At 39.7% G+C, this 22,645-nt stretch overlaps 1 protein-coding gene across 38 annotated transcripts in view; it reads right to left on the bottom strand.

Annotated features, from left to right (window-relative positions):
- ptprk (protein tyrosine phosphatase receptor type K) overlaps nucleotides 1-19,596 on the bottom strand; it is a 188,609-nt gene extending 169,013 nt beyond the window's left edge. For 22 of the 38 annotated variants that reach the window (XM_084091687.1, XM_084091665.1, XM_084091698.1 and 19 more), the window contains exons 1-2: nucleotides 19,344-19,538; nucleotides 17,844-17,867 (exon numbers count right to left, since the gene is read on the bottom strand). In XM_084091687.1, the coding sequence (XP_083947813.1) occupies nucleotides 17,844-17,867; nucleotides 19,344-19,416 (97 nt within the window). In that variant the 5' untranslated portion in view covers nucleotides 19,417-19,538. Of the gene's footprint in view, nucleotides 1-17,843; nucleotides 17,868-19,343 lie in introns of all 38 variants that reach the window. The other 16 variants (XM_084091697.1, XM_084091675.1, XM_084091679.1 and 13 more) reach the window with 6 other exon arrangements.
- Nucleotides 19,597-22,645: the final 3,049 nt, after the last annotated feature.

Here is a 22,645-nt window from a genome sequence, read left to right as displayed (position 1 = left end):
TTTGTGTAGCTTATGTGTAGTTATCTTCTAGTCATTGATTAGCATATTCTGTCTTGATAATCTATAAATCATGTTCAGGGGGCGGGGTTTATGTAAATTCTAGGGTTGGTGATGTCACTAACCGAGGAATGTCGTGTAGTCTCTACCAGCCGTTTGTTGTAGTCCTTAAAAAGCGATTTCTTTAAAAGCAAATATCTCCCTTTGCTTTGAACTTTGAGCGTTGTAACTTTGCAGATGTTGTTTATGCTCAAACAGCAACATTACACTAGCCTAGAAATCTAGACGCACCCTAGCGGCAGCAAAATTTATTTTGCAGCCAGGGTAGTCTAGCAACTCTCCGTTGACTTTCGAGCTGGAAAAACCAAACTCTAGTCAAGCCAATCACATCGTGTATAGAGTCGGTGGGCGGGCTTTACATAATGACGACAGAGTTGTGAGTGTGACGGTTCTGCTTGAATTCCCTGCTACTTGAAAACAAAGAATGGCGACTGCTGCTGGCCAATAGCGGTCTTTCCAATCAGCTTTGTCCGTGACTCTGGAGGACTTGGAGTTAAGCTTTTCTTTGAGAAAAGAACAAAGAACAAAGAACAAAGAACGACACTTAAGTCATTCTTAAAACAGTAAGATGTGTTCGTAGTTTTGCCGGCCAGATACGGCAAAAGTTTAATCTATCATCAACTAGGAACTGTTGGGAAAACGCTCTGGTTGGTTGAAGCGCTGTCCTATTGCATGCAGAGCGAATTTGAAAGACAGCCGTTTATCCCGCCCCTCGGATTGAGCCGTGACAATGGTGAGTTGCCAGACCTAACATCTTGATGTAGGTCTGGCTTGCCAGGCTAACATTACACACTAACTAAAGTTAGAAAAGTGAAATCATAATCAGTCATCCCTTTAAATTCACAACTAAGTTTTCTGTGAAAGAGTGGCTTCAAACTTCGTCGAGTGCCACTTGATGCAGAGAATCAACCGAGGAAAAAAATCGCATTGTTTGCTGCCAAGAATGTTTATTTCGCTGTACAGTTATATCAAATCTGAACCAAAGATCTTCAGGGAAGCCAAACAAAACACATTCCAGCGAGATCTGAGAGGTGAGAGTTAAGCTCTAAGCGCTGATGTTTTGAGAGGATCTGAGTACGACTACTAAAAAGAGCAGACATCTATTGTCTGCTGAAGATGGGAGTGTTCAACATCACAGCAGCCTTGAATATTTCCTTTCATCTGTTCATTAATGTCAAGATATTGCAAATCACATTTTTCCCTGTCAGTATTCACCCCCACAATCCTTCCACAAAAACCTACATTTTAAGTAGACATGCCAACTATAGAATAATGAAGCCAAGCTGTTTTTTTCTTTGTGTGATCAGTGCCACGTAAGATTTTAATAGTCAGAGATTATTACATTTTTAATGCTTCCTCGCAGAAGTAAATGTGAAATGATGGTAAATATCAAAACTATGTACACACTGAAACGATGATATTGAGAACAGCACTTATGCAGCTATCCAGTGTTCATTTATACTATTATAGTGTTTAATATTTTAAATTAGATTTTATTTTTATATTATCTGCTTTTATTTTCACTTTATTAAACAATTGAACTGTTTTTGTCATTTTTATTAGTTTTTTTTAATACATTTTTTTTTTTTTATGAATTTTTAAATCCACATTTGTAAGTCGCTTTGGATAAAATCTATATGTATATGTCTAAATAGTTTTTATACATTTTATTTAGTTTTATTTTATTTAGTTTTAGTTACTTTAGTACTTCCACAAGTAGCTGAAATAAAATAAGTCAATGTTAATGGTTATTTTAAGAAATAATTAATGTAGTTATATTGATTTATTTCTGGGTTAGTTTTAGTGAAGGGTAATGGCGCTCTCGGCGTGTAGATGTGACGTGAGATGGAAAGGCCCGTGGGTCCGAGGGAGAGAGAGTGTTCCTCTGCCTACAGGAAGGTGACAGTGGGACGTCTCAGTCACACTCGTTAAAACAATCTCAGCCAACATCAAACATCAGGGGAGAGGAGAGATCAGTCACTCAAGATGAGCTAACAGCGCTCGACAGACACACACATGCGCACGCACACACACACACTAACCAACATAACCTTATACACACAAGAAACTAGCAACTGATCGATAATAATCCATAATGAAAATAGTCAGCAACAAAGTCTATTATTGATCAGCTGGGTTGAGTAATACGCCAGGGTTCGACAGCGATCATCAACAAAGCCTCGTTTCAGAGCTGAAACACACACTTCTGGAGAATTAAATATAAAGCACACAGAGTGAGCAAACACACACTTTATTAAACATTAAACGCTTCATTCATAAACTTATATTTTATTTAAAAGAAAGGTTACACTTTATTTTAAGGTGTCCTAGCAGTTTAATTATTCAAATCAGTACTGAGGAATATTAATTAGGGTTAGTTGCTTGTAATTATGCAAAATGTACAGTTATTACTATAGTAATAAAATAAAGAGTTACCGAAGAAATATTGTTGGACAATAAATCTAGGTTTTAAATGCATCATATTTAATTCTGTTTACTCAGGTTCACTACATTTGATAATGTCGGCACGCAATTATGTTTTTATGGGAACAGTTTCAGTGATGGGACATAATAAAGACGCCTTTTACAGGATAGGCATAATAACAATATCGTGTTTCTGTGAGTTCTTTTCTTTATAATGCAGTCAAAATACTGTCATTTTGTGCACTTGTTTTCTTTTCTTTTATAATGTAACTAGTATTTTAAACTTAAGCACATAATGTACAGCATAACGTACATTCATACCTTAACTTGTTTTTATAGCCTTTACATTTGTTTGAAGGAGAAAAGTGTGCAGGATGAGGAGCAATGTGTTGCTTTTCAGAACATGACTACAGGTTATTTTATCCAATGAATCACAGAAATAATCAAAAGAGAGTGAGACACACACCCACACACACACACACGAGAGAGAGAGAGAGGGAGACCTGTGTGGGTTTGTGAGCTGTGTTGCAATAAAGACACATCAGATCAATGTCTCTGATTCAGCTCTCATTAACACACACTAATTACAGCACGAGTCACAGAGAGAAGTGTGTGTGGATTCAGCATATATTGATGAGAAGAGAACGACTCATTACACACATACCGTACATTCACCAAACACAAAGCTTCACACATTCATCAGCTCGGACAGTTAAACCGTCTAAACCTGACGTGACACACACGATTAAAGACGTCGTTTCCATGCCGATCAGTTTCTGTCCAAACAAGCCGGTTTAGAAACTGCAAACAACATGCAAAGTAATCTGAGGATAATTCTCCTCAGATCCTGAAGATAAATAACCGGAAACAAGAACATTCAAACTGTGTGTTCAGTGACAAGTTTCAGTCACTCAGTGTGTGTTTTTAACAATGTTAAAATGGTGTAATATTGATTAATTTGATTATGTGCTTATCCATTTCATTGCTCTTGCAGAGAGACTCCGCCCACACGCTCCTCTGATTGGCTGATTGTGATTTTTGATTGATTTTGTCACGTCATAGGCGTGTCACGTCTGTTAGCACACAGTTAGGAGCCGTTCACACAGATTTTGTATTTACATTTAAAAACGTCAGATGTAGATTAGAGAGTGTGTGTGTGTGTGTGTGTGTGTGCGTGTGCGTGCGTGTATGTGTGTGTGTACGTGTCTGTGTGTGTGTGTGTGTGCGTGTGTGTGTAAGCGCGTGTAAGCGTGTGTAAGCGTGTGTATGTGTGTGTGTGTGTGCATGTCCGTGTGTGTGTGTGTGTGTGATGCTGCAGATCTCTGGGTTTATTTCTTGAGGAATGAACTCTAGCATGTAATTACCTTCATCAATCTTCATTCAGAAGTAAACACACAGTTGGTTTTCCCTCATTTCATCTCTTTCACACACACACACACACACACACACACACACACATACACACACACTCTTACACAAGCACCAAACAGGACTGTTATTGTGTTTAACTAACACAGGAAACCAGTGGACCTGGAGAAGCTCTCGCAACACATTTCACACACTTTCCCTTGTCTACTTTTAAGATATTGTATTAATGAAATAAAAGGTCACTTTTATAAATAAAATCGAGTTTTATAAATGAGCTAAAAAGCAGCGTGTCTATGGGATGTCCTCTCCAGTGAGAGCAGTGTGTGTGTGTGTGTGTGTGTGTGTGTGTGTGTGTGTGTGTGTGTGTGTGAAGAGAGAGGATCGTCACCCTGCATTAATCAGATCTCATCACAATAGTTGAGCTCGAGTCTCTCCTCTCATTCTGTCTATGTTCCTGTTCATCCTGGCTTGACTCAAAGAGACAAGTGATACACACAGAACTATCTAAACACAGACAGCAAACCACAGTGATTTACACCCAAACACTTACAGCCAGTCTAACACACTACAATCATTACAAGAGAGATAGATCTCTGTAATGTCTGTAATGTTTCTCATAGAAAGCAGTTCGATGGAAATGTCTGATTAACTCTGAGAAGAGACCTCTGTAATCTCACGTCTCTCTTCAGAAGAGAACAACGTCTCCAAATGCGCTCTAAAGTCCAGGAGAAAGATCTCAAACATTTCCCAGCGAAACTCTTGACGAGGCTGGGACTTAATGGAGAACTTCACCGAGCAAAACATTTCTTTCATACTCGTTCTGTGGCTAAATTCCTGTGAGCGACCGATGTACCAATGACCCCATTAATGTTAGTTCACACACAATGAGCTGTGGTTAACCTAAACCACATGTGGCCCGACAGCAAGAGAGATTGGGACCCTGAGCACACACACACACACACACACACGTTTACTTAGCTATCTAAATGGGGACATTCCATAGACGTAACGGTTTTTATTCTGTACAAACTCTATATTAACTCCTCTTAAACTAACCTACACCTAAACCTAACCATCACACAAACACACACTAACCCTAACCATCACACAAACACACACACACACTAACCCTAACCATCACACAAACACACACACACACACACACTAACCCTAACCCTAACATCACACAAACACACACACACACTCTAACCCTAACCCTAAAACTAACCATCACATAAACACTAACCCTAACCCTAACCATCACACAAACACACACACACACACACACACACACCCTAACCCTAACCATCACACAAACACACACACACACTAACCCTAAACCTAACCATCACACAAACACACACACACACACACACACTAACCCTAACCATCACACAAACACACACACACACACACACTAACCCTAACCATCACACAAACACACACACACACACGCACACTAACCCTAACATCACACAAACACACACACACACTCTAACCCTAAAACTAACCATCACACAAACACACACACACTAACCCTAACCCTAACCATCACACAAACACACACACACACACACACACACCCTAACCCTAACCATCACACAAACACACACACACTAACCCTAACCATCACACAAACACACACACACTAACCCTAAACCTAACCATCACACAAACACACACACACACACACACTAACCCTAACCATCACACAAACACACACACACACACACTAACCCTAACCATCACACAAACACACACACACACACACACACACTAAACCCTAACCATCACACAAACACACACACACACACACACACACTAACCCTAAACCTAACCATCACACAAACACACACACTAACCCTAACACCATCACACAAACTAACCATAACCCTAACCATCACACAAACACACACACACACACCCTAACCATCACACAAACACACACACACACTAACCCTAACCATCACACAAACACACACACACTAACCCTAAACCTAACCATCACACAAACACACACACACACACTAACCCTAACCATCACACAAACACACACACACACACACACACTAACCCTAACCATCACACAAACACACACACGCACACTAACCCTAACCCTAACATCACACAAACACACACACACACTCTAACCCTAACCCTAAAACTAACCATCACACAAACACACACACACTAACCCTAACCATCACACAAACACACACACACACACACACACACACACACACACACTAACCCTAACCATCACACAAACACACACACACACACACACACACACTAACCCTAAACCTAACCATCACACAAACACACACACACTAACCCTAACCCTAACCATCACACAAACACACACACACACACACACACACACTAACCCTAAACCTAACCATCACACAAACACACACACTAACCCTAACACCATCACACAAACTAACCCTAACCCTAACCATCACACAAACACACACACACTAACCCTAACCCACTAACCCTAACCATCACACAAACACACACACACTAACCCTAACCATCACACAAACACACACAGACACACTAACTCTACCCCTAAACCTACCCATCACACACACACACACACACACTAACCCTACCCATAACAATCACACACACACACACACACACACACACAGAGACTAACTCTCCCCCTAAACCTACCCATCACACACACACACAAACACACACACACACACACAGACAAACTCTACCCCTAAACCTACCCATCACACACACACACACACACACTAACCCTACCCATAACAATCACACACACACACACACACACACACACACACACACACACACAGAGAGACTAACTCTACCCCTAAACCTACCCATCACACACACTAGGGCTGCACGATGTGTCGTTTAAGCATCGGTATCGCGATGTACGAATCCACGATAGTCACATCGCAGGATGTGCGATGTAGGCTGTCGTAGTTGATCCGTTATTCATTAACCATACGGGCCAGCTGCTCCCCGGCCCCGAATGTGATTGATTCGCGGATTAATTGCACAGCTTAACCATCATAGAGTGAAAGTTTATCATTTGCATGTGTTTTTAAGTCCTGTCAGTTTAACAGGGCGCATATAAGAACGAGAAGAAAGAGAGAGAGAGAGCCCCGGCCGCGCACGCGCTCACCTTCACCGTCTTCAACCAACACGAGCGCTGTCTTCCTCTCTCTCCCTCGCGCATATCACGATGGTGTCGGACAAAAAAACTATCCAGTGATAAAATGTTTTCTGTGTTGTCAAATCTTGTGCGATATCCTAAACTGCCGAGATAATTACACAACGCGTGCCGTACACGTCCGATTCGCGAACTAATGATTCCTTTGAACCGATTAAATTTAATGAATGGTTTAAACAACTGACCTGTCCAACACTGAACTCACGAGACGTCTGAATTGGTGTATAAATAATAATCAAAAAAATGTACAATAATGTTCTATTTATTAAACTATTTAACTACATTAGTTAACATTTACTATTACTAAACTGCACTTCTACAACATTGTTAATTTCAACATTTAGGCTATAGCCTTCATTGTTGAAATCAAAAGTTGTACAGTATTTGTTAATAGTTAATGCACTGTGAAGTAACATTACCAAACAATGAACAGCTGTGTTTTTACAAACTAAGATAAACAAAGATTAATAAATATAGTAACAAAAGTATTGCTCATGGTAAGTTCATGTTAGTTAATATGTTAACAATTCAAACCATATCCTAAAGTTACAAACAAATAATATACTCTAAGTTAAATAATACTCTGATGTTTAAATCATTTAAAATGAGAATGTAAGTGTGCTCACCCCATTTTTGTTTGTAAGAAAAAATTAGATTAGATTTCATATCGCAGTATATATCGCAGAAAAATAAAATATCGCAATGTTATTTTCCCCCAATATCGTGCAGCCCTAACACACACACACAAACACACACACACACACACAGACAAACTCTACCCCTAAACCTACCCATCACACACACACACACACACACACACACACACTAACCCTACCCCTAAACCTAACCATCACACACACACACACACACACTAACCCTACCCATAACAATCACACACACACACACACACTAACTCTACCTCTAAACCTAACCATCACACACACACACACTAACTCTACCCCTAAACCTACCCATCACACACACACACACACACACACTAACCCTACCCATAACAATCACACACACACACTCTACCCCTAAACCTACCCATCACACACACACACACACACACACACACTAACTCTACCCCTAAACCTACCCATCACACACACACACACACACACACACACACACGCACGCACACACACAAGTCAAGTCACCTTTATTTCTATAGTGCTTTTTACAATACAGATTGTTTCACAGCAGCTTTACAGAGATAACAGGAAAATAATGCAACAGAGTTTGTTTCTAGAAGAAAATAGCATCACAGTCCAGCTTAAGTAAGTTAACACACACACACACACACACACAGCAAGGCTCAGCTTTCACAGGCTCATGTTGCTGCTCCCACGTCATTTCTTTCAGTCTCTCCTGTTGTATTTGGCCGTCAGCAAGAGCGTATCACGGCGATGAGAGACGGACTGCGTGAATCACATGAACAAACAAATCACGTAAGCACATCTGAGCGTAACACAAACTTCAGCGGACACACACTCTACAGGAGTCAAAGAAAGCACGTCAGATCGATTGAGCTCTTCTTTTCAACTGTGACCTGTTTTCTGTTTGAAAAGAAACACACTCATCGGATTCACTGACATGAGCGCATGTGCAATATAACTAACGTAACCTCAAAACCACGGAGGTTTTCTCAGCAATGCCATAGAAGAGCCTCAGTGTCTTCACATGGAGAGTTTCTCCCCTTCAGCGTGTGTGTGGGGGGGGGTTCTGTGTGGTGTCTGCTCAAAAACACACATGATCTGAGGCCGAAACACACACACACACACACACAACTTTAAGACTTTAAAAAGCGGTGATGAATCTATTGAAAGTCTATTCAGCTGGAGGAGTCGATGTAAAAGGCCTTTTCTTGTGTGTGTTGAGCTGGACCGTAACTCACGTCGACAGTAGAGCAGGGAGAGTCTCGTCAGTGGGGGTCGGGAAGATAGACTCCGGTCTTTTGTTCAAACACAGGCTGTAAATTCCAGCGTGAAGGTGTGAGGACGGGGTCTGGAGGGGTTCAGACACGCCGTCTCCAGAGTCCCGACAGCAGGCAGGACAAACACACTGAGATCAAGGGCTCTCCCATGCCTCTTATTAGCATCAATTAACACCAGCGTAATGAGAAAACCCTCTGCACGGTCCTGCACGCCGGGAAACTCGTGTGGGCCCATCAATAGCCGCGTTTCCATTACCCTTCAAATTGCGCAAATTGAAATTGCGAATTGAAAATACTCCCAGTGGAAACACGTCAATTTCGCAAAAACTCCCCTTTATCGCAAAAAAGTTGTTACTCTCGCATGAGGAGGTTTTTCAGGCAATTCGAAAAAGGAATATTTCGCAAAACTGCAATGGAAACAGTTTTTGCGCATTTACAGTCACCTGACGTAGTTGACGCGGTGTGTTTGGACAGAATACCAGAGAGAGCTCTTTATTAAACTCATATAAGACAAAAGAATTACAGGAATAATGGATTCTAAACCTCAAATAAATGCCACAATCAAGACCTCGCAGCAGATCTGAGGGAGAAACACCCAGAAACTCCTCATATGAGCCGTATGATAAGGAAGGGTCTTTCCTTATCATTAATGCTTGGAAAACACGCCTACGTTTCCTTCCATTAATAATAATAATGTCTAGTGCGGTACGTGGCTGTGATTATATATATATATAAACTTACCAACGTCCGTTGCCATGGTTTTTGGCATGATTTTACTTATCGCGAGAGGAAAAAATTACGCTTTAGTCGCATAACATCGATCAATGGAAACGCCGTCATTTCGCAATAGTTTTTTGTCGATATTTAGAAGGAAAAGTTTTGCGCAAATCTTTAATGGAAACGCGCCTAATGACACGGACATGTATTTGTCTGCCACAGTGGCCATTAATGACACCAGCATCTTGACCTATATATTTGTCGTGTTGTGATGAAGTTTCGTATCTCCATATTATGTCATTTAAATCATTACTATTGGTCAACCCTTTACGCCGGTCTATGGGTTTTGCAAATACTTAACTAGGGTTGAGTATCATCTGAAGTTTAACATTATTATTTCGATTCTGCTCATCAATTCCTAATTTCGATTCCAATAAGGTAAAACAAAAACTTAGATATCATTCACATTTAGTCTTATTGCAAAACTTTTAAAATTGTAGCTGAATATCATGAACACAAATCAGCAGGCTAAAGAACACTTACACAAGGAACGTTTGCCTGTGGTTTAAAAATACCGTAGAAAAACAACTAGCCCAACTAATATAAATTTCACGCATTATTAAAGACAAGTAAACACTCAGTAATTAAAAATAACAAATAAAAAATGTATTAGCAATTGGAGCAAATAAATAAAACTAAACAAAGATAGACTGAAATAAACAGTCTTTTGAGATTTTCAGGTATTCATGTACAGAAACTATAATCAAATGTAAAATAACACTGCACTTTTTAAGTAAAATATACATTACAAATATAGTTAAAGTTATTCAGTCAAGAACGAGTTGTTCTTGTTGTTGTTTGATTAGTGTTATTATAGAGACGGCCGCAGGAATATTAGTGTTATTATAGAGACGGCCGCAGGAATATTAGGCTGCTGTCACTTTAAGAGTTTCACGGATCCAATATTCTGTTACACGTGTGTGTGCGCAGCACTGAAAACAGAGTTTAATTTGAATCTTATAACAAGTAACCGATTCCTGACCTCAAGTTTTCGATTCTGTCACATTAATGTTCAGTTAGTTTCATTATCATGGACTTTTAGTTTGTTTTCATGTTCATCATGTGTTCCTTTGTTCAGTTCCCCGCTCCTCAGTATTAGTTCATATGTGTCAGCTGTGTTCTATTACTCATTCTCATTTGTGTTTGCTATATAAGTTGGTCCCTCACATTCATTCTCTGTCCGATCACCGTTACCCTATGTGTGTGTTACCCTGCCTGTTTGCATGCCTTGTGGATATTTATCATTAAACGTTGTGTTGATTCTTCTGTCTTCCTGAAGCCACACGTGACATTCAAGAATTGGAATCGATTTTCAATTCCCAACCCTATACTTAACCAATAAAAAAAGTGTTAAAAAGAGCTTGTGACTAAAGCACGTAACTCCATTTGCTCCTCAAACTGTCAGTCAAAGCTCATAGCTCCGCCCACCTCTATTATGAATGAGGTTCTGCTCTCAGTTTGGAGCGTCTCTGCTTATTTGCAGTTCGAGAGTAAACAAAGAACTGATGTTTGATTAAGTACAGCGTTTTCTTTACACTACAAACACTGTATATATAAAGGCTAATGTATGTGTATTTGAGGAGCGGAGAAAAGTGTCTTCATCTGGCATTTGTCGTTGAGCCACGGTCAATACTGTCTTAAACAGCCTGTGTGAAGCACTTCATCTTTAATAACATGAGAACAGAGACACTGAGCGGCCACATAAACACACTAAACTTCATAACCTGTAAGCTGATGAAAGCGTAATGCGATGCTCTGTGTCAGATGAAGCCGTTCTGAATGATGAAGGACAAAACACACATACAACATTCACTGGTCAAACAACATTTCAGCTTGATTTTTGTAACATGTTAATAATAAAATGTTGTGTCTGACAAAAGCCACAATATCAACTTTGACAACACAGCGTTAATTATTTTTAAAAATACTTCCCCCCCCCCCATTCTCTGAAAAGTAGTGGTTCTGGACACACATGGTTTCCACCCAACAGTGACTATATAAATATCCTGTATATAAGGTCCACCCCCTACAGAGGCACAGATGATTGACAGCGCCGAGCCCCGCCCCCTGAGGCCCACCTGTGCCGACGCTTCCCGCCGGCTCTCCCTCAGGCTAGCACAGCTGTTCCCCAAAACATTTGACCTTATGCAGTAAAGTAGGCTGAAAACACTTAGGAACAGATGCAATGCTTTTCTGTTTGTTTGCCTGAAGGATAGGGCTGGGCACTTCAGTTTACAGCAACTCAACCAGACAGAGACCTTCACTCAAACCTTACAAAGAGGGCTTCGTAGTCTCAGAAACGTTAAACTGACATTATCACAGCTATACTAGACATGACACTCATTTTTGCCTCTATCTATTAATTGATTTTAAAAAAAATGCAACTCATACTTACACTGAGTTGAACTCAGTTCATGTTGTTCATTTCAAAATGAAAATTAATTTCGGCATGTTTTTGAGCATATATATCTGTTCTAATGTCAAACTGAATGTAATTCTTAAAAATGTAAGCCTTAAGTGTTTTGTCATAATGTAAAATTAATATTTTCACTGCTTATTAATATTTCAGTAAAGTGCCCACTCCATCAACATGCAAATATTTTTTATTATTTTTTATTTTAATCATTAGTTTTCGATTATATTAAACAGAATACATCAATGCACGCACATACACCAAAAAATTTAAAACAAAATTGCTAGATAAATGACTAAAATGCTCTTATATACCTAATGGGTTTTTGTTAATGAATAATAACTACTATTATTATTATTCCAGCAAGGTTACAGTGATGAAAGAGCACTGCAATAGTTGAGGAAGAACCTGCTTCTGATGTTTTTCAATATAGTGTCATTACAGATGTTATATTAGCTTTTACAAGTGCGAGTCAGACATCAGAAGTAGGCCAGTTTGAGCCGTGACGCGCAGACACGACTCCTTAATTCAGCCGAAGTCTGAGAGGATTTCACATGTGTGCGTCTCAAAGGAGCGAAGAATGAAAGACAGGTAAATCACACACACACTCCTGGACGTGTTCAAACTTGATATCTCCAAAACGTCATGGTGTTGACACAGATATAAGACAGCCTGACTCAAGACAGATGAATCACGGCGAGGCATACGGTCTCTCTCTCTCTCCTTCTCATTTCCAGTCTCATTCGCACTCGCTCGCCCTCATCTCAGATCTGTCATCCGCGCTCCTGTCTCAGCATGTGAGCTGTCCGTCACGATTAACGCACCTATCTGCCGTCCTGACGCCGGGGAGTCAGAGGACATGACAACCATTTTGTGCAAAATTAAGGCTGCGGAGTGATTTTAACAACGGCAAGGTTGAGCCGAGAGCGTTCACGGGAGGAAACGCTGTGAGAGTCGCCCGAGGAAAGACAAAACGCAAATGAGATTCAATGCTTCTCGGATGTTCCTCCTGAACAAAAGACTCTCATGTCAACTTTAAAGCTTCAAATCTCAACAACGTCTCATACTGTGCTCAGATAAAGAGAACATCCCAAATGAGATCTCTTTCTAATCTAGTTTCCACTATAAAGCGATGAGATTAAACGGAAATGTCTCCCGCTTCTCAAAGTATTCTCCCGAGCGAAACACCCAGTAGTCTCGCGTTTTCTTTGTGTGTCTTCAGTTTGAGATCACAACCACATCACACAAACTGTCCTCAGACTTCACATAAGAATCTGCAATTGAAAGTCTCAGATCTCCAACGCTTGTCATCAAATTCGGTTTAAAAATCAATGATTGGGATTTGTGTCCGCTAGGAGTTTTTCAGAGAAACACCTGGGACCAAACGGCTCCTTGATGAGTGAAGCTGATCTGAAAGAGCAACACGATTCTCGCTGAAAGGATGTTTTCCTTTAAAGAGAGCTTATGATCGGCGCTGTGGGCTTAATTCGATAATCACCCGCACCATCATCATAATCTTTATGGATATCAGGACAGTCACAAATCACAACACGCCGCTCTTCGAAGCCCGAGGGCAGAGACGACATAAAACAAAAACAATCGAATGACCAAATCCTCAATCCGACTTTCCCTCCTTTGGCTGTGATTCGAGCCTCTCTAAAGGAGCTTACAGGCCCTGCTGCCCATTACTGTGGTAATCCACAAAGTGCTCGTCCTCCGCAGGCAACAGCGTCTCTGTGGAAAAGCCTGCGCTTCTCTGAGGGGAACGAGTCAGCAGATGTTCACTGACCTCCAGCCTCACCGAATCACACTCATCACACCACACAGATCCCTTCAAAACAGCCGCGCTCGTCCTCCTGTGTGTCACGTGACCTGAGCTTCAACGCAAACACAAACATCATGACGCACTTTGACCTCCAGACATGTTATGTGTGGCTACTATAGTAATATCTTATATTATGCATGATTAGAGGTGTGCGATATTGACAAAAAATGATTAGTGCTGGGCAACGATTAATCGCATCCAAAATATTTTATTTTTACATAATATATGTGTGTGTACTGTGTATAATTATTTTGTATATATAAATACACATGCATGTATATATTTTTTAAAAATGTGTTATGTATATATACAATATTTATATTTATATATAATATAAATTATATATAAATATATATACAGTGTATGCAAATATTTCTTTAATATATACATACATGTGTGTGTATTATACAAAATAATTATACACATTACACACATATATATTATGTAAACACAAACTTTTATTTTGGATGAGATTAATCGTGATTAATCTTTGCTCAGCACAAACAAAAATATTTCTCAATATTTTCTGGGATTTTCTCGATAATGATAATTAGGCGATATTTTGCTGAGTGTGTTTGTTGTGTTGGTATCTTGGCAGGTTAAGGACTAATGTGGACCATTTCTGATATTCTTCATATTCTGTGTGATGCTCAGTTCACAGCAGTGACAGAAATCATCTTTTCCATTAAGTTTAAATAGATTTTTACCACTTACGGGCAGTTTTTACTTTATAAAGGCTTTTTTTTTTAACTATTAAATGTATGGATCATATTTTGTGTCAAATTCTAACATTTAATCAATAAATAAAAATAATAATAATACTCGATAATGTCAGATCACACATCGTTAAAACAACAATCACTATATTATCGTAGACGATATGTATCGTACACCTATGCATGATCACACGCAACTAACCCTATATGGAAAGTACATTTAATATTACTATAGTAGCTAAATATATAATTACACTGTAACAAGGACACCTTAAAATAAAGTGTAACCGAAAAAAAATGCATAAAGAATCACAGAATGGAAATGTGACTGTTTATTAATTTGCATGTGATATCTAGTGTGTATAATATGATGAATATTCAATGAATGTCACAATGTGCTTTTCCTTTTGATGTTGTGTCATATCTAGATACAATTTTCAAGCAATGATACATCATTCAAATTGGCCAATAATCTTCAAATGAAGTCGTCATTTATAATGTGAATACAGCATTCCAGTGCTTGAGGGAGTAAGTGTTGACACACGTCATTTGAAATGACCTTAAGGACACTTAAGGTGAAGAAATGTCCTCAACACATGCCCTGCTGACAGGTCAGCACTGTTTCTAATGAGAATAACTTCATTCATTCAGATTCACTGAGCATCGACTCCATAAGCGCGCTGACAAACCCTCAGCATCAGCCGAGACGACGTTACGCAGGACTGGATTAAAAATCCATACAGCTGCATCAGATGAAACACTAAAGCGCTCCACGCACTTGTCAGGTATTGATTCTGTGCGCATAATCTGAGAAACTTCAGCGAGGAGAAAAAGCGCTGTCCGAAGACAATACCTGTCTGCTGTAAATAGATTTTGTAGCGAGTCTGCAAAATAAGCACGCTCTCTCTCTCTCTCTCTCTCTCTCGCAGCTGCTGTGATAAGCAACTCGCGGCCGAAGCTGTGATTTAACACAGACGCGAGGCCCTCGGTGACCCGGCAGATCAGATCCTGCAGACGAGGAACACCACATCTCTCTGCTCTTCTGCGTGATTCATCACAGCAAAATTACCTCAACTTTCTCTGGAACACTTTATTTTACAGTGTCATTGTTACACGTGTTACACATGTAGTAATAACTATAAATTATGCATAATTAGAAATAACCATAAACCAAACCCTAGTACATGTTAATATTACTCAGTACTTAAATGTATAATTACACCGTTACAAAGGCACCTTAAAATAAAGGGTTACACTTTATTTGGTAACACTTTATTTTACAGTGTCCTTGTTACATATGTTACATGTACTTACCGTAGTAATAACAGTAAATGATGCATAATTACATGCAAATAACCCTCAACCAAATCATAATCCTACCCTAACCCTATAGTACATGTAGTTGCTTAATATTACTCAGTACTTAAATATATAATTACACTGTAACAATGACACCTTAAAATAAAGTGTAACCCTTAATTTTAAGGTGTCTGTGTTACAGTGTTATTATACATTAATATACAGTAATATATTTAACTACATGTACTTACTATAGGATTAGGGTTAAGAAGAGTGTTTGGTTTAGGGTTAATTGCATGTAATTATGCATAATTTATAGTTATTACTACAGTAACTACATGTAACAATGACACTGTAAAATAGAGTGTTACCTATAATTGCCCAATTTTGTTGCCTTTAAAGTCAATGTGAGATCATGCAAATTGACACAATTTTGACATGATATTACTCTTACTGGAAATATGATCTGATGAAGGGCTTGGGCCCGAAATGTTACACGTGGTGAACAACCATTAAAATCGCTAAGGAGCATTTTCTGGTGTGCGGACTCATTGTTTACCTCTGCAACTATACTTGTCTGCCCAGCACCCAGTTTTATTGTTTTGGATGTGCGTGCTGTACCTTTGAACTCATTGGTGTGCATTCCCATTGTTCCACACATTTTAAAGTTAACATGAATTGTAAGTTGTGTTGATCTTTTCTTCTTTATTGTGTTGTATATCCGAGTGAAACGCTTCAGGAACAAGCACAAATGTGGGCGGGGCTTGATTGTGTCTGTGGGGAATTAATTGGAAGGTTGTGGTTTGCTATTGGTGGATCTCGTGTGATTGACAGGTTGCCCCGCCCTCGTCATCAGAGAGGAGAAGAGATGTCTCTGCAAGTTTTCTTTCTTTTTGACTTTACAAAGAATGTCCAAAAAAGCAAGCCCCAAATATTGTTGACAGCCAGTCAAGTGCTGTTCTCCACCGACAGACCCTCAGAGAATCAGATACACCGAATCTCAGTTCTCCAGGGCCAAAACCTTCGGTGTGGAAGACAAAACACACGCTCATATTCTTCTATTCCTCCTCAGACTCACTTAACATCACTTTACATCCCATCTCGATCATTACGTCCACACCGATGGCACATGGGCCAAAATAACGACCCCAAAAGCAAAGCATTATATTCAAATCACGAGTTAGCCTTTCACGACTCCACGCACAAATGCCTTGTTAAAGTCACATTGAAGACCTTGCTTTCTCTCGGCTGTAAAAGCATAGACCCACACACACACACACACACACACATGCAAGTGTGCGGCTGTAATCGGAGTCTGCAGCAAACGTGTAAGAAATGTGCATAATTTGCCATTGTGTCTGAGCGCTGTTTGCCAGGCTTTCCTTTAAAACCATTTCAAAGTCAGCATGCCAACGGCTGCGAGTGCTCTGAAGAAATGCAGAAGAAAGCTTTCTCTTTGTCCTTCTCTATAATCATGTTTCTATGACAGCCCGCAATGAAATTTACTCTGAGTAAGAATCAAGACGTGGCTTATTACAAACACAAGTCCAGCACTTTTACTCTGAAAGCTGATCGCGTGGGGATTCTGGGAAGTCATTGGTTCCCTGTTAAGTGTGCATTTGAGGGGTAAACAAAGCTGAATTGTGTGTCGATATGTTTGTCTGATCAAGTGCATGACTGCAAACCCGCGCTCGTTTGGCTGACGGAGCGGCACATCGGGACGAGGTCATTGGGTCAATCGTTCAGACACAGATGCCCAGGACAGATGTTTATGATGATGATGATGATGATAGTGGCATGGATTTACGACTCACCTTTCTCCGCATGTCCCATTTGAGCTGCGTCCAGGGAAAGAGAAAAAGAGCGATATATCAGGGATTAGCTGGCTCGTTCAAAGCGAGCGCTGATCCCCCTCTTCATTTCCATAACACGCTGGCATAATTACACCAGTCACTAATCAATCCCAGCCTCACGTAATTTGCCATTTGTCATCCGTTGTTTTTGATTATTCTAATAGAATTAATCCGAGGTTAAGACTCACTGATTAATTAATCAGCAATTACATAGACAGCTGTATCCCCCCACAGACGGAGCTGTGATACGGGTTACAGATGTGAGCAATCGCAAGATTAGAAAGCGTTAGATGTGTGTAAATCATCTGTCTGAGTACAGGCAAAACTTTTAGGATTTCAGTCAATTAAAAAAATATATATTTTACAATAAATTATCTGTGATTATTTACAAAGTGACCAACAATACTAATAATAATATATTATTATAGTTATAATAATGTTGCAAGAATTATAAAAAGTGATCATTTAATATTTGATAATGTGAGTCCATTCGGAACGATTTATAATGACACGTTTGGGGATGTAAAAACAACACTATCAAACCTCATGCATTTCTCTCAGTTGGTAACAGCTCTATTTTATCCTCATATCTGTGAGAGAAACTAATAATTTCAACTAAAAATCTGCCAAAATTATTCAAAATGTGCCATTTTCCCCTTGATACACTGTGATGCTTTGAGGTCACATTTGTGCTCCAGCTAAAACCTACAATAATTATAATTTAAAAATATATTTTAAAAGAAGACTGATACTGTAAAGAAAACAAACTCCTGTAAAGAAACATCTTTCAAAATTTGAACAAACTCAAGTAAGTCAGAGGCTTGATCCAACACATGATCGGGGTTTTCCCTATAGTTCTGAAAAACCCTCGTGTGAGAATGTATCATTTGAAGCCAATCCTGAAGGATACTAATGAACGCAACATCTTAAGAGGATTTTTGATTTTCTAAGATGTTGCATATTGTGTAGCCTACTTCTAAACATGCAGGACTTAAAATAATGTTTTCCTACGAGACGACTCGGGAGTTTTAAACCCGTACAACTCCGACGCATTTGTCGGGTCATTAGAACGATTCTATTAGAACGATTGTATTAGAAAGATTCTATTAGAACGATTCTGTTTTCTGTTGTGTTGTAAAGAAAGAGAATTCTGATTAGAATCATCTCCCAGTGACGACAGAAATTCCAGGCGGGCAGTTGATCAGGGTTAGTGGGGCTCGGTGAAGCACTTTCACTCCGCAACTGAAATACCTGTGTTCCCCCTGTTCTCTAGCACAAAACCAGCACAAATCACCCCTACACACACACATGTCCTGTCCAAAGAGCCACCTGGACACATAAACGAACTAACCGAGTGCTCGAGCCACACATAAAGGTGCGCACGCGTTCAAAGCAACAACCGCATAAACTTTTGGTCGTTCCGCTCCAGGGATCGTTAAAGGTGAATGTTTAGGCACTTACCGGGTGTGTACTGGGCTCCTGCGCCTCCAAACGCAGTGTGCAGGACTACCATGCTGAAAATGATGGTATCCATATCTGTCGGCCGAGTTGAGAAAGTTTTTAAAAGTGTTGGGAATTGTTTCTTATTCCAGCCGATCCGCGCGCCCCATGCTCTCTCTCTCTCACACACTCTCTTTCTCTCTCTCTCTCTCTCTCTCTCTCCGTGTCTCGCGCTCGCTCCGATACTCTGTTGCGCTGCGAGTGGCGAGAGTGAGTGCGTGACGTCACCAGCGCGGTGGCCCTTTACGAGTGGAGAAGCGCGCGCCCCCTACTGACGGACACTGACATCATCATCATCATCATCATCACTGTGCGCGCTCACCTCATTCTCCCTCTTCTTGCCGACAAACACTTCAGGTGCTGCTGCAGCTGCTGGAAGAGCTTTTTGTTTAATACCACTACTACCTGACTGGGAAAGGTATGAGAAACCACTCTGTGACCACCTGAGCACTGCGCTCTCAATACAAGCACTTTTGTCAGCCAATCACAAAGCCTTTCGGCATGTCAATCATTTGGGGGCGGGGTTTCGCAGAGAGGGCTAGATCTGGCAGAAGTTATCAAAACTGTACAGACTACTGCCTTTAAACTCTCGATAGTTTCGATTTATTTATTTTAGATATTTTAGATATTTTTTAAACGCTACATTCAGCAGGTAAATTGCAAAAAATAATGACTTTATGAACACTCTTCCATTGGTCAAACCAACAAAAAGCCCTGCCACAAACTCACACCATTGGTTGACTCGAACTAAAAGGGAAATGATATCACTGAGTCAGTGTTGCTCATCAATCTGTAAATGGTTTGGGCTAGTAACTATAATATCAAAGTTAGTTATTAAGGTTTGAAAATATTTCATTTACTTACATTGTTTGAATGCTCGTTCATCATATAATGTGCGCTGATTTGTGATTGATTTCATACTGAATTGTGATCACTCGTGTCGTGATTGCAGAGAAATGGAAAAGTTGACATAGGCTGCGTCCCCAAGCTTAATAACGCCTTGGGAGGACACGTTTCAAGGCAGGACGGCATCAAGGCCCAATGTTAGTTTCACTTCCTTTCTCTTGAGAAACCTTCATCTGATTGATTTTTGAAGGCAGCATAAATGTATCCTTCGCTGCCATTCATTTTCCACAATCCTGTGCTTTCCATTCGGTGACAGTTCAGTAAAAAATAGAAAAATAAAAGATGGAGTCTGAAATTTGTTTTAAATTGAAATTAAAAAAGTAACAAATCCTTCCCTCACGGGTCAATTCGATCCCCTTAGGAATTAATTGAATGCGAGGAATGCTTCAGTGCACATAGAAAAATGCTCAAAATTCTAACAAAAAATGCTAAAATTGTAACATTTTATATATATATATATATATATATATTTATATATATATAATGTCTAGATGTGTATCTGAATGCACACTGAAGAGAAATGGCTTTAGGACCCAGCGGAACAGCTCATTTGCTCCATATAGAGCTATAAGGCCATCTAGTGGCATGAAATATCATGTTATATTGTTATTTTTCCACAAAAGGTCGGCAAAGACACCCAATGTAAGATATTTTGAGCTGAAATAAAATATAAAATAAAAAAATAATAATAATTGCATTAAAATAGAACAAATAGCAAAATGAAATAAAATAAGCTTTCTGGACAACAAAAAAATGTAAGTATAATTTTAGGGCTTTCGGGTCATTATAACCCGCGAGGGAAAGATATGTTACAAAGTGCGAGGGAAGGATGAGGGTTAAATATTCGCTTTCACTAAAGCTCTGTTTAGTCTAAACGCTGCCTCAGAAGTCTGAAATCAGTGTCATGAGGAACCTGGCTTTGTGTGCAAATGCTGCCTTCAGAGGCAACAAGTCACTGCCTAAGTTTTGGGACGCAGCCCTACACGTGTGTGTGCATGTGTAGGGGTGTGTGTCAACATGAACAACTGAATACACTGAACCCAATGCGTTCAGGTGTGGAGATGTTGACGGGACGGTCCGTCTGCTCACTGCGTCTGGAGAAATGCTAACGAAAGCAGAGAGAGAGAGAGAGAGAGAGAGAGAGATGGAGAGAGAGAGAGAGAGAGAGAGACATGGAGGGAGGAGAGGAAGGAAAAAGTAAGAATACACGCCAAAGAACAAAGTGAATCAGTGAGCCGCTCGAGGCTGCAGGTATTGCAAAAATGAAAGAGAAAAAAACATAGACGAGCGCTTCAAACAGTCGCTTTGATAAACAAGGTTATGTGTACATAGAACCAGAGGAGTAAAGGTAGGCAAAGTTTATTAAAAATAACTTTTTCATCTCTCTCCCCCCAGAGCTGATCCTGACCTCCCTGGGGCCCTAAGCAAAATTCTGATAAGGGGCCGTCCTGACCCCTGACCCCTGACCCCTGAGCCATGTAAACCATTAGCCATTGCCACACACCTGACATCCCACTACAATCCTCCCTACTTTAACTAGTACTAATGAAAATGTAATTCCTGATATCAGAAATAAAATATAGAAATTGTTACTAGAAAAAGTACATTCTTAATATCAAGAATTCACATTTTAAATAGTACAAATTTAATTATTGATATCAAAAATGCATCCTGTGAATGAATAAAAGCTCAAATGGCTTGTCATAGCATGTCACTGTGTTTTAAATGATAAAAGCAATATTTGATACTTTTTTTTTATTACTTTTTTAGTTATTATTTACTTAGGGATGTGCATCCACATTGACCAGTATGTCCAGCCAATCAACATTTTAAATCCAATATAGCCTATAAATCAATAGTCATTGTCAATACATTGCTTTCCATCTTGCTTTATTGCAGAGTTGTAACTAAACTGACTTGGAGACTTTAGATAATCATTTTCTTCTTTCATTTTTCAGACGTCAGACGTCTCTGATATTCCCAGAGTGTGTATGTGAAGTTTTAGCTCAAAATACCCCACAGATATGTTTATATAGCATGTTAAAGTTGTCAATTTTTGATGGTGAGCAAAAACGCACTGTTTTTGTGTCTGTCCCTTTAAATGCAAATGAGCTGCTGCTCCCGGCACAGGGGGCGGAGCTACAACAACTTGCACTCACACAGACATGCACTGAAAATTTCAAAAACTTTTAGCCTTCTATGTTCAAACCGGAGTCAGTCAATGATGGAGAGACTCGAGAAGAAGTGACAACATGTAGAAGCAACAGGACATTTCTGAATGGTTAGTTGATGAATTTATGTAGCTTATGTGGAGTTATCTTCTAGTCATTGATTAGCATATTCTGTCTTATAATCTA

Source organism: Abramis brama (assembly GCF_963993115.1).
Source record: "Abramis brama genome assembly, chromosome: 18".
NCBI lineage: Eukaryota > Metazoa > Chordata > Actinopteri > Cypriniformes > Leuciscidae > Abramis > Abramis brama.
Note: the sequence above shows the minus strand (reverse complement) of the source record. Positions and strands in the feature narration are given on the sequence as shown.